We start from the raw sequence: 14,034 nt of genomic DNA, 5'->3' as shown, positions 1-14,034 counted from the left end.
ATGGTTTTATGAAGTAGGGTAAACAGAATAAAATGCCAGAGAAAGGTGAAAAAAATATTTTAGCGACTTAAAATCTTAGTTAAACAAAAGCGATATACTTACATACGTACTTACGTACGTAACACACACACATATTATAAATTTTTCCAGATTAAATTTTATACATTCAATCTATGATTCTGCAACACACACACGCACGCATGCGGGATAAAAGTGTAATTAAAAAAGGTGGTTTGTTTAATATTTAGATATTTTTGGTCATCACGAATTTTACTTTGCCACGATCGACTCGCAAATTTTTTCGTTCTTACTTGGAGCCCGGCGCTTCTGAAAAATGGCAGAATATTGTGGCCGCCTTTCTTTACTTGCTTTTCCAACCCCCACAGCTTTATTCTAAACTCTTCAACGCAAAGCTATTGCTATTTCAAGTCTAGAGCTCGAGCACCTCTTACGTACGTCAGCAACCAAGCTCCGGCAGTAAGAAACCATCTTCCAAAGTTAAAAGCTTTCATATCGGCAGTTGCGAGAGATCGATTTATCTTGATGTTTTTCTTGCTCTTTGCAAAAGTTTTAGACTTTGACACTACAAAAAAAAAAAGGGTTTAGCGACGGCCAAAACCGTCGCTAAAAGGTTTAAGCGACGGTTTGAAAAACCGTAACAGGAGGCCGCGTCGCTATTTTGCAGCGACGGTTTCTGAGAAACCGTCGCCTGGAGCGACGGTGTTTCTTAACAAGACCGTCGCTAATATAGCGACGGTTTAACTTCTACCGTCGCTAATATTAAGCGACGGTTTTAAATAACAGTCGCTGAATGAAAGCGACGGTTTCTAAAACACCGTCGCTACACTAAGCGACGGTGTTTGAAAACCCGTCACTATATTAAGCGACGGTTTTTCGGAATACCGTCGCTATATAAAGTGAAGGTTTTTTAAAAAACCGTAGCTTAATTAAGCTAGGTTTTCCGTTAAAAAAATTAAAAATCATCAAAAAAATACTAAACAAAATTTCATAAATACATACACCACAAGTATTAAATTTTCGATAAAAAAAAAACTTTAAAAATCTTACTTGCGCGAAGATATGCAGATCCACGTAACGCTGAAAGATTACACTGACGAGCAAATCTACGAAATTAATACAAAAAAATGTTAGTACAAGTAAAAAAAACAGAAAATACGAAAAAGTTGATAAAGTTCCGTTAAAGGAAAAAAACCCGAATAGGCGAAATCGCTGTAAGGTGTTCGCGAACTTGGGTATATAAAAGAATTATAGCGACGGTAGTCGAAAAACTCGTCGCCATTAGCGACAATTTTTGAGAAACCGTCGGCGACAGTTACGTAAAACTGTCGCTATTGGTCTCCTAATTTTCATTTTTTTAAAAAAAAATTAGTCTTTTTTTCACCGAAATGCTGACATAACAATATGGACATGTTAGCTACACGTCAATAATTATGAGTGACACATTATCATTTTTTGGTGTTCTGTAATTATTCTCTGGCACCACGTCAATATTCTTGAAGAAAAATAACTAAATTTTGGAAAAAAACTATGATAAATGAACTAAGACCATAGATTGACGAATAACATGATAAAAAACTTAAAACTTACAAATTACGTGACCAAAAATATAATTTTTCCGATTATTAGGCTTGCTATTTAGCAAATATTGATTCTTGTTTATATATTATGTTACATGAAATCTTGGATAATTAACGCTTTACCAAGAAACACACACGAGATTCAACTAGGACCTACATAATTAGAGTTATAGGGTCTTTCAGCATGCATCTTGTTTAAATTAATTTTGTTCAAAGGATTGAGGAGATACTCAGCAAGTTTTCTATGCAATCGGATAAAGAGCAGCATCCAGCTGATTTCCAGGTACATTTTCTTGAGATTTATGTTAAATAATAACAAAAACAGATTTATTATCTTTTTTTTATAAAATGTTATGCACATAAGGCTTTGTTTATATATTTTTACTATAAATTGTGTATGATAAATTATTATAATTATAAATATATATAGAATGCTATATAGTTGTCAAGAAAGTATAATTATCTAGAACCACGATACTTCAGATCAAATATCTTACACAAAAAAAAAAAAATTTATAATCTAGAAATGTTAATACATATCCTGATAGTTGTGTTAAAAAAAACATGCACTTGGAGAAAGTGAAAATCAACAACATGTGTAATTACATGCATGATACCATGTCGTAATTCCAGACATATATTAATGGTTCACAAAATCCATTTCAAGTGCACATATACATAATAGCCACACCAATTCAACGTATCAATTCAATCAAATCAGTTATTAAGACAAGATTAATGATATGACTTTCTACGTTATTAAAAAAAATTGGAATTAAAAAGAATAATTATCTTTCATAGTATTCTTCAAACAAAGACATGCACGATAGGCTACTATTCCTCAGACAAAGACGTCCACGATAGGGCTCGAAACAAGTATATATTTGGTGTTCCTTCCTTTTCGATTAATGGTAGTCATTAGTCCTTCAATAAATGAAAGACTCTTGGCTTTCTAGCTATCTCCTCAAACGATGGGGAGGTGAAGAACAACCTTCAACTTTTTAGGCTATGTCGATGATCTGGATCTCACAATTTGAAATATTTCAAATCCATGAAATCTTTCCACCTAAATGCATTGCAAACCATAGATAGAAAATGTTTTGGAAAATTGCAATTGTAGTATTATAATCTGGATTTTAGTCATGTAACTTTAGGCATGTTATCAGACATGATCAGATTTAACCGATTCGGGATTATAAAGTAATGGAACCAAACAAATCCGATAGCATATCGGATTAGACTAATTCCGAATTTATTGGATTGAGTATGTAACACAATCCAAAACCAATTCAAAACGAAATCGATTGCACTGGATTTTACTGGATTAGAAAGGAATATGACCGAGTTGTTATCATATTGAAATCAACTTTTTTATCTTCAATCAATATGTACCTAAACATGTCATTTATTAAGTAACGTAGTCGAAAATTGAACATACTATTTGTTATATGTAGAATTGAAAGTGACAGTTATTAAACAACAAAGTACTCAAAATTCTTATAAAAAAATCGGTTCCGGACTGGATTGGGGACGATCTCGGATTGGAGCGGACTGGATTATGTTATCGGACAGGATTGGTTTCGATTTTGGATCAATGTTTTTAAAAACCAATACAGTTCAATTAGAATATTGGATTTGGTTTGACCCTAAACCATATTAACAGGTTTCTTATTGAACCGTATTATGTCGGATCGGTTTCAGATCAATCTGATTTGTTAACTATGACTATGTAACTTGTCAAGTTTGATTTTCATCAAATAACTTATACTCTTTTTTGTTTTGGTGGTTTTTTTTTTCAAAACCACTACATACCGAATATTAAGTATTTGACTTCGATACTCTCGTACACTCGTGCGGCTATAATAAGCAACTATTACGCACACTGAAATTCATTTAAGCAAAATAAAGGAAAACAACGATCTTTTTTGCTTCCATTTTAAAATATTTGGTGGCGTTTTGCTTAGATAAACTTTAATATGTGTAACCTTGGATTATTCTCGTCACATGAACATGTAAGAAAATATTAATATCAAATAAGAAATATTTGATGAGTTTAGTGTCTTCCAGCTAAAAAAGAAAAAGAAAAAGAAATATAAGTTAAATAATAAAAACCAAATTTTGACAAATGATATGAATAAAATTCAAAATAATCCAACTTATATGACTTGAACTAGAATAACGTGAAACAAAACTACGTTAAACTTGTTTGCTACAGAAACTAGGAAAAACCTACTGAATTGTAATCATAAATAAAATGTCAAAAAATCTTTTATTATAGTATTGATTCAATTATTCTATAACTGGACCAAGAAATTACTGAATGGGAATTCTGTTTCCACTCCTAGAGTGTTATAATAGGACGAGCAATTTTTTTAAAATTTGAGAAAACTATATTTTTGGTCCAGTAATTTGTACATTTTTTTACTTTCGATCTTGTTAAAAATGAATTTGTATTTTTTGACTCATAACTTGGACATTTTTTTCATTTTGTTCTTATCAACTGCGTGTTTGCATTTTAGTCCTATAACTTATTGCGTAATTTTTTCATTTTTTTGACTGTCTTTTGTCGTGTATGTAAAAAATTACTTATGTGTCGAACGTGATGCTGACATGAATTTTTGGAAGAAAACTTGCTTAGTGATATGATTTTTTTTAAAATATTATTTGGAATAAAATATGACAGACTCTGGTGAAAAATACCAATAATGAAAAAAATTATACAATTTATATGACTAAAAATGCAAATTCACCTTTAACGAAACAAAAAAAACATGCAAGTTACTGAACTAAAAATATTAATTCACAGTTAGCATGATCAAAAACAAAAAAAAATGCAAGTTGTGAGGCTAAAAATGCAAATTCATTTTTAACAAGATCAAAACTAAAAAAAAAGTATAAATTATATGACCAAAAATCTAATTATCCTTTAAATTTCAATATTGCAGAGAGAGAACAACAATGGTGTTGAACATTTAAATAGTGGGGTACGTTGACGAAAAGATGAAGCGACTCAGGTATGATACTAGCTAGAAAATCTTGCACATATTTTCTCATGTATTGGCAAGATCTTAAAATTCGCTATGCGTTAGTAGGATTCTAACAAATCACATTTCTTGTTAAATTTTGATCTAGAGCATAAAAAAATTTATTTTTTTAAAACAACTGAAAGCCCAAAATTTTTTTACCGCCTAGGACCGTCTAAGTCTGCCTAGCCGTCTAGGCTGTCTGACTAGCACTTTTTCTGTGCGATCTAGGCTGTCGTCTAGGCCGATTCCACAGTATTACGTAATAAGATAAAGTTTGGTATGTTATGACAAGTTAATAAATCACATTTTTTGTCGAACTTTTGTTTAAGACTTAAAAATGACTTTTTTTAAAAAAAAATTGGGAAACCCCAAAAAACTGTTTAAAAAATCCCAAAAAAAAGTAATTTTCGGCCCCTGAGTCCGCCTAACCGCCTAGGTCGAATCTTATAACTCTGTGTATCGGTAAATCTTGAATGATTTTGTTTTCAAAAGAGGCTCATAATGAGCATGTATCTTCACCAATGGGGAATAGAAGAATTGCAGCAGCTGGAAATGATGCTCGAAGCAATACTTAAACGCGTCACAGCAAGAAAGGTAAGTTTTTTTTTTTTTTTTTGGGTTTCATTGTCACTTCTAAACATCTTGTGTATTGTCTCGTATTAATTTTTATTCGTTTTCAGATAGAAACTCAGTGCAAAGATTTGCCTACTTCTCTTCAAACAAAAGTAAGTAATTACTCTACTATCCCACTGCTATACTAGATTTTATGACTTGAATTTAGTGCCCATTTGGCATTCGATGGAGTATATCTTGACATTCATGCACGATCCAATGAAATATTTGGTTGGAGAGAGATCCAAAAAGTTGGTAGAATTTGAATCAACAAAGGTTGGTTACACATGCAGCCCATCAAAGCTTGCTACACATGTGACGTTGCGCTTGGAATTGAGTAACTTCAATATATAATGTGCTTAAGCAATATGTGAAATCAAGTATGCTTTTTTTACCCTTGGGCCTTAACTAATGGGTTTTGATGGATTACGCAGAAAGTAGACACGGAAAGTGCAAAAACTTCTAGGATGTGAGTATGGATTTTGATGTAAGGTAATTAATCATGAACGTCTTTAAAGCGGAACGACTGTTTCAAGATACGATTTCTCAGTCAAATAAAATGTAAAATTGTCATTTTTTGGTTGAGTTCAAGCTGCCATAAAAGTACTAACAAAAAAAATTGATCTAATAACTCAAATTTTGTCATATCAGCACTGTGTCAACGTTAATAGCGTTCATGTATCTTGAGATATGGACCATTTGGAACACAATTGGGTACTACCTAAGTGTCGTTTTTTTGTTGGTATTTTCTTGCCTGTCTCTTCAGCTGCCTTGTGGTTCCTTCTTGGTTGTAATAATTTATTTGGTTCGATATTGAGATCAGTTTCAATCGGTGAGTGCTCTATCTTTCTGTTTTCAGGAATTTGAAAAAATGAGCACAAGAACTCAAACCTCAGAATTCAGGCATTGTTGTGATCAAGAAATTTCAGGTCCCATAATATCTAATATGATGAATCTTGAAGGAGCCTATTTTCTATATTCTCGATCAGAGAATAAAGAACACTCCGACCGCTCCATCTGGAGTTAGAAATTATCCAGAAAAATGGATTCCACCACCCACATATGTCTACACTTTAATCTCTCCATAATTTGTCAAATTTCATTTTAGTCTCTCAATAATTATAAAAAAATATACACACGCGGTGTGCATCGCGTGTGCAAAGTAGCTAGTCATAGATGAAGTTTTAATAATAGTCTATATTATTAAATAAATTTGGGTCATGTATATTTACCGATTTGGTCAAACTAAATTTATATTTATTTATCTCTTACTTTAACTAAAAAAACTGACAACCTTAAATAAAGAGAGAACACTTATTTTAGGGTGTTGAACCATCGTACAAGTTTCAATTTGAAGAGATAAATTTTTGGCATAATTAATTTAAAGTCCAATTTATTTTCGTCGCCAAAGTTCCTTTCAAATTTTTTTTTGGCAATGGCTGTTAAATTTTGATTAATAACCAACACCGAGGACCGTACCATTTTTATCGTCGAATAAAAAGTTTGGGCTCCATTTAAACTGTTGGTTATTCTACGCTGATTCTGTTCAGTTCGCCGCCGCATTGAAATCCACCGCCTGCTGTCCTTTCTCTTGTTTGTTTCCCTTTCTCTTTCCTGCTTTGCTTGGCTGCCGCTAGAGCGTGTCATTATCACTGCTTGATGATATTGGTAATTTTATAAATTTTTTTCTTGCTTACTGGGTAGTTTTGGCCTTGATATTGAGCTATTTGAAATTTATTTTGGATGTTAACGGTAATCGGTTGGTGTTTTAGCTAGCAGATTTTGTATGAATTTTGGGCAGATTTCTTGTAAAAAGCTTTTTTTTTTCGAGTTATATTATTTTTATAAATTACAACCAGATAAATGTAGTTATTTAGTAGTTTAATTATGCAAAATCGCATAAGTTTATATTCATTCTTGTGTTGAAAGTGTCGCAACAACTTTCTTTCTTTAAGGTTGCAATCAAACAAATTCTGTTTGGACATCTGCTTAGTACAGTTGGATCATGAAAACTATGCATAATTTCCATGTGGGAATATGGCCAATTTCACCCATTCATTACATATTATACAAATGTTGTAGGCCGCTTGCCATGTACTGATGTTGTTCTTCAGATGTTAGTGGGCTTACACAGATTTTACATCGAACAAGGTTATGGCTCATTCAAAACATGAAAGCTCTGGCATGGAGCTGCACCAAATGAACAATGCTTCTCGAAAGCCTCGTTTTTTACTTGCTGCAAGTGGAAGTGTGGCTGCAATAAAATTTGCTAGTCTTTGCCATTGCTTTTCCGAATGGGCATGCAGAAGTAAAAGCGGTCTCTACCAAGGCCTGAAAGCATTTTATAGACACGGCATCCCTTCCTAAGGATGTGACACTTTATACTGATGAGGACGAATGGTCCACTTGGAACAAATTGGGTGACAGTGTCTTGCATATTGAGCTACGAAGATGGGCTGATATTATGGTCATAGCTCCTTTATCAGCACACACACTTGGCAAGGTAAATATATTAAAAACTTCGTGGTTGTGTCTGTAGTAACCGATCCTTTTAAGCTAATAAGGACAAGCTCGCTTGCTTCTCTTGTAAAATTGATACATATGATCCCTGACCTCAACTTGATAAGAGTAGAGTCATTAATTATCACCTCCTATGAAGTTACATTCTTAATATGGTAGAAAATATCTTTAATAACTGAATTATAAATTAATAATATCAGAAATGTTTTCAAAATATATTCTTTGATTTCTTACAGATTCATTTGTAGAATTTTTAAGTATTGCATCTCAATGCTATAGAAATTTTGTAACAAGATTTCTTTTTACATAATCATTCTTTCAGTATGGTTAGCTTCAATAGCAAATTTCTGTTTTTGACCATCATAATTTAGATTGCTGGGGGGTTATGTGATAATTTGTTGACCTGTGTTGTACGGGCGTGGGACTTCAGTAAACCAATGTTCGTAGCTCACAATCAAAGGACACAAAATAATGGAAAGATATATATATATACCATATTTACAGCTACCTCAATATTTACTATACTGAGCCACCCAACACCCAATACCCCCCCTCAAGTTGGAGCATGAAGGTTTCGAATGCCCAGCTTGCTTAGAAAGTGATCGAAATGACGTTTGCCCATTGCCTTGGTGAAAATGTCAGCTAGTTGCACATGTGTGGACACATGGGATGGAGAAATATTTCCCTTCAAAATCTCGTCTCGGATGAAGTGACAGTCTACTTCAATATGTTTCGTCCGTTCATGAAACACCGGGTTCTTCACTATGTGCAACGCAGCTTGACTGTCACAATAGAGTCGCATGGAATTGGTGTGTATTACACCAAGATTGGATAAGATTGCCTTTAGCCATTTCAATTCACATGTGGTAGTGGCCATGGATATATATTCTGCTTCAGCCGATGATCTAGACACCGTATGTTGCTTTTTAGTCTTCCAAGATATTGGGGAATTACCGAGAAGCACAAACCATCCTGTGAGTGATCTCCGAGTCAAAGGGCAGCTAGCCCAGTCTGAATCGCACCAGCCATATAATTGTAAATCACAATCATGGCGCAATAGAATGCCTTGACCTGGATTACCCTTCAAATATCGAACAACTCGGAGCGCAGCTTCCCAGTGTTCTTCCCGTGGTTGTTGCATAAATTGCGAAAGCACATGCAAGCTATAGGACAGATCCGGCCGGGTGAAACAAAGATATATGAGGCGACCCACTAGACGACGATACCTTTCTGGGTCATCAAACAATGTTCCATCAACCAACATCAACCGATGATTTTGCTCCATAGGAAAGCTAGCAGGCTTTGCTCCCAATAGTCCAGCTTCGGAAACTATATCCAGAGCATATTTACGCTGGTTCAGGTAGATTCCATCAGGGCTCCTAGCAACTTCAACACCTAGGAAGTATTTCAGAACTCCCAAATCTTTCATGTTAAAACAATTATTCAAATAGGTCTTGAACCGTTGTATGGCATCATGACAATTTCCAGATATTATCAAATCATCCACATAAACAAGGACGTTGATTTGTATGTCTCTTTGCTGCAAAGTAAAGAGCGAGTAATCAGAATATGATTGTTTGAATCCATACCCTTTTAGAGCTATAGACAGTTTGGCGAACCAACATCGTGGTGCTTGCTTTAGCCCGTAGAGTGATTTCCGAAGCTTGTATACCATTCCTGGATGTTGAACTTCGAAGCCGGGAGGCAATTTCATGTACACCTCTTCTTGAAGGTCTCCATGAAGGAAAGCGTTGTGGACATCCATTTGATGCAACTCCCATTGCTTTGCCGCTGCTACAGCTAAGAATATTCGCACCGTAACCATTTTGGCCACCGGAGCAAATGTTTCCGTATAGTCGATTCCCTCCATTTGATGATTACCAAGAATTACCAGCCGAGCTTTATGACGCTCTATGGTGCCATCGGAGTTGTACTTTATCTTGTATACCCATTTGCAGCCAAGTGCCTTTTTCCCAAATGGCAAATATTCCATCACACATGTCTCATTATCTTCCAAGGCCTTAATTTCATTCCGCAGTGCCTCACACCACCTTTCATCTCTTACTGATTCAGAGAATGACACGGGCTCATGGTCCGCAGTAATGGCTGCAAGAAAATTCTGATGCCGCATTGAAAATTTATCACAATTCACATAGTGTGCTATAGGGTAAGGCGTACCTGAGGCATGCGTTGAAGCTGGTGAAGCGGTGGAGGGGCTCAATTTCCGAATGGTATTAGTGACATAATCGCGTAGACGAACACACGGCTCTCTCAGTCGATGTCCACGACCCAATTGTCCAAGCTGCTCCCCATCAGCTATGTCATGCTCATTTTCTCCAGACACTTGGGCTGCTACTTCTTCATTTTCTCGAGCGCCTTCTCTTTTATTATCTCCAAGACACCTCCTATCAACGCCTTTATCTGTTCCTTGATCGACTATATCTCGTGTATCGTGTGAAGTATGATCATCACAAGTGCTCCCCACAACTTCATACTCATCATTTGCTACTGCTTCAGAAGAAACACTTCCTTCAACAACCTCTTGAGCAAAAAGAAATTCTGTTTCAAAGAAATCCACATCTCGTGAGACAAAATATTCTTTTGTATCCAGATCGTATAATCTCCATCCTTTTTTTCCATGTGGATATCCGACAAATATGCATCGGCAACTTCTGCTTGAAAATTTGTCCCTTTTCCCTCTTTGGTTGTGTGCGTAACAAAAAGACCCGAACACTCTCAAGTGTTCATAGGAAGGCGGTTGTCCATATAAAATTTCGTACGGAGTTTTTCCATTCAAGACTGAAGAAGGGGTCCTGTTTATTAAGAATCCTGCAGCTAATACACATTCTCCCCAAAATTTAATAGGAAGTTGAGCTTGAAATCGCAGTGCTCGTGCTACATTCAAAATGTGCCGGTGTTTTCTTTCTACTCTTCCATTTTGTTGTGGTGTTGCGGTACAAGAGGTTTGAAAGATAATACCGTGTTCAAGAAAGTAATTCTTCATGCAAGTAAACTCAGTCCCATTATCACTCCGAACAGTTTTGACTTGCTTATTATATTATCTTTCCGCCATTGCAAAGAAATTCAGCAAAGTACGTGTCACCTCTTTCTTATCAATCAATAAGAATATCCATATCGCTCTAGAATAATCATCCACTATTGTCCAAAAATAAGAAGCACCACACGAAGAAGGAATTTTGTATGGACCCCACAGATCACAATGAACAAGTTCAAAGACATCACTGGCTTTATTATTACTCAAAGGGAATTTGTCTCTAGTCTGTTTTGCCCGTTGACATACATCACAAGCTTTATTCAACGTCACGCTATTTCTACCGTTTCTAACAGAGAGGACTAACTTGGTAATGTCCATATAGGGATGCCCTAACCGCCTGTGCCAACAATCAAGGGAGTTTGTTCCATCGGTCTTCAAAGCCTTTACACATGATGCTTTTCGGAAATGATAGAGCCCATCCCTCCGTTTACCCGCACCAATCAGCATCCTCGAAGTGCGGTCCTGAAAGACACACATATTTTTAGTGAATTGGGCAATACAATCCGATTCATCTATCAATTGCGACACGGAAATCAAATTGCAATTTAAACGGGGCACATAAAGAACATTTTTAAGTTCCAAATTTTCATCAAGTTTCACTGATCCTTCTTTTGTGGCAGCTGCGTAGTGTCCATCCGGCAATCCCACAGGGCATCCAGACACCCCTCGTAGTTCACTCATATTCTTCAAGCTCCCAGTCATGTGATTGGATGCGCTTGTGTCAATGATCCATGGATTATTTATGTGATTACCTGTCATCTTCTCACTTGTACTTGGTTTATGATTGTTCAGCATCTGAAGAAGGTTCTGCCACTGCTCATTACTCAGGCCGGCCAAACCTGATTTTTCTGAGTCAGTTTCAATTACCGCCAAAGCACTTGCAGTTCCTTCTGTGATCTGAGCAGCATTGGCCCGGACTGTCCCACTTCGTCCACGCCCAGTTCCTGTGCGTTGTTGTTGTCCTCCCCTACCACGTCCACCAGCTCTGCCTTCACCACGAGGACGATCACCCCACCATTCTGGGTACCCAATAAGCTGGAAACAGCTTGTCGAATCATGGCCTGTTCGGTTGCATTTCGGGCAGATCATTGTATTGTCTTTTGTCTCTCCGCGTCCCTTCAATCTGGTGTTTGTTTGAACAGCGAGTCCAATGACTTCTCCTCGTTCTTCCCTTGCACGAGTGATAATCTTCATTCTTTCTTCTTGGGCCAAAGCCAAATATACTTTGTTTAAAGTCGGCAATGGTTCTGTTGCAAGTAGGTTGGATCGAACAGTACCGTAACTCCCTTCATCCAATCCCATGAGAAATTGGTGTACCTTTTTTTCTTCTCGACGCTTCTCCAATTTTGCCGAGAGTTTGTACTTGCACCCTGTGCAGGTGCAAGTTGGGATCTGATCATAATTTGCTAGTTCATCCCAGAGAGCTTTCATCTTCCCATAGTAAACAACCATGGACAGCCCGTGTTGTTTACATTCATTCAACTCGGTTTTTATTTGTTGAATCCGAGGTCCATTTGCAATGTGAAATCGTTCCTCAATGTCTTCCCACAGATCCTTCGCGTTCTCCATATGCGAGATGGTAGAGCGCAGGTCAGGTTCGATTGTGTTCCGAATCCATGATACCAACGTGGACTGAACAGCCCACCAGTCTTCTAATTCAGGAGATCCTTCCTGTGGTTCTGAGATGGTCCCGTCCACAAAACTCCATTTTCTTCGAGCTCGCAGCGAGGTCCGGATAGATCTCGCTCATTCCTCATAGTTCTCATCACCTCGCAACTTGACTTGCGTGATGACGTTTCCTGGATTGTAATTTGATGACAAGTCATATGGGGAGTTTATCTTCTTCCCAGTTTCATTCTTTGGTGTTTTATCAGAATCAGCCATAGCAATTTGAGAAGATATATGGCACGAAAAAAATCAAGGCTCTGATACCATAAAAGAACGTGAATTGAGGAGAAGCCTTTTCTGTTTAACTTCAGTCCACCAAAACCCAGAATATATACAATCTATCTTTCCAAAGACCTTCCCAGAATCACTCCTAGAAAAGCTCACAATCAAAGGACACAAAATAATGGAAAGATATATATATACCATATTTATAGCTACCTCAATATTTACTATAATGAGCCACCCAACACCCAATACCATCCATGAATACCTTCATGTGGAATAACCCTTACGGAACGCCATCTCAAGGTTATTGATGATCTTGGAATTTCCCTTATCCCACCCGTGTCCAAGCGACTAGCCTGTGGAGATTATGGAAACGGTGCAATGGCGGAGCCTTCTCTCATTTACTCAACTATACGACTCTTCTTTGAGTCATGGGGGAATTCAAATGGTCGGATGATATAGCAGAGAATCATCATCAATCGCCAGTTCCTTAGTTTTCTGTGGAAATGATTAGCATGCAGCTCTAGCGTAATGCAAAAAAGTTGTGGTGTGTGGGATTTTTCTTATTATTATTATGTAATTTTTAATGTTTTTTACAGTAGGGTGAGCCTGTTAGTCGTAGCTGGCAGTCATTACCAAATAGCGTATAGGTTCAAGCTAATTACTAGGAGGGAGGTATCCTTGTCTCATCTAAATGTGTCGAAACTCCAACTTTCCTTTTTCTTTTCTTTATTGGCTTAAATTAAATTAATATTTGTGTATTAACATCTTTTAAATTTGGTTTATTAATTACTCTTTGCCAAAGCTTATAGATTTATATGTGGCCAACCAGTTTGCTCGGTAGTGGAACGTTAAATTTCCCCAGATTTGGTATCTAGTTAGGGGTTTAGCCACTTCTTACATGGCTATACGAAATCAAGATTGCGCATGTTAAGATTGTTTGGATACACAAGTCATCTTTATCCTTTTCAAATACTTATTTAGAAAATAAATGAAATAGTTTTAATTTGATTGGTAATGAANTTTTTTTTTTTTTTTTTTTTTTTTGCATTTTAGGGGGAAAATTTGTGTTTATAAAAGTTTCTCTGGATTTCCATTCTCTGAATCTATATAAATGATGTGACAAACTGTACGGGTAGAACTAGAACTTTCCCGAGTGACCAAAAGTTGCACCTTTTTGTAATGGATTTTGCAAAAATAGAAGAAGAAGAAGACGACGACCACCACTTTAGCTTCCCCGTAGCCAGCACAAGTAACTCACCACCGCGTTACGTCGACTCGCCACCCCTCTGGTGGCACCCTCTTTCCCCCACCTTTCCCAACAAAAACC

General features: G+C 36.5%; 1 protein-coding gene and 1 pseudogene across 1 annotated transcript; both read left to right on the top strand.

Annotated features, from left to right (window-relative positions):
• The first annotated feature begins 4,901 nt into the window (after positions 1–4,901).
• On the top strand, positions 4,902–6,301 carry LOC140968691 (uncharacterized). Its single transcript, XM_073429732.1, has 3 exons — positions 4,902–5,218; positions 5,305–5,349; positions 6,096–6,301. The coding sequence occupies exons 1-3, from the start codon at positions 5,126–5,128 to the stop codon at positions 6,261–6,263; spliced, it is 306 nt and encodes a 101-aa protein (XP_073285833.1). The 5' UTR covers positions 4,902–5,125; the 3' UTR covers positions 6,264–6,301.
• A 409-nt stretch (positions 6,302–6,710) lies between these two features.
• On the top strand, positions 6,711–13,488 carry LOC140968814 (probable phosphopantothenoylcysteine decarboxylase; annotated as a pseudogene).
• The last annotated feature ends 546 nt before the right edge of the window (positions 13,489–14,034 follow it).

This window comes from Primulina huaijiensis, unplaced genomic scaffold, assembly GCF_012295235.1.
Source record: "Primulina huaijiensis isolate GDHJ02 unplaced genomic scaffold, ASM1229523v2 scaffold37775, whole genome shotgun sequence".
Taxonomy (NCBI): domain Eukaryota; kingdom Viridiplantae; phylum Streptophyta; class Magnoliopsida; order Lamiales; family Gesneriaceae; genus Primulina; species Primulina huaijiensis.
The sequence above is the reverse complement of the archived record's forward strand: the minus strand, read 5'-3'. Positions and strand labels throughout refer to the sequence as shown.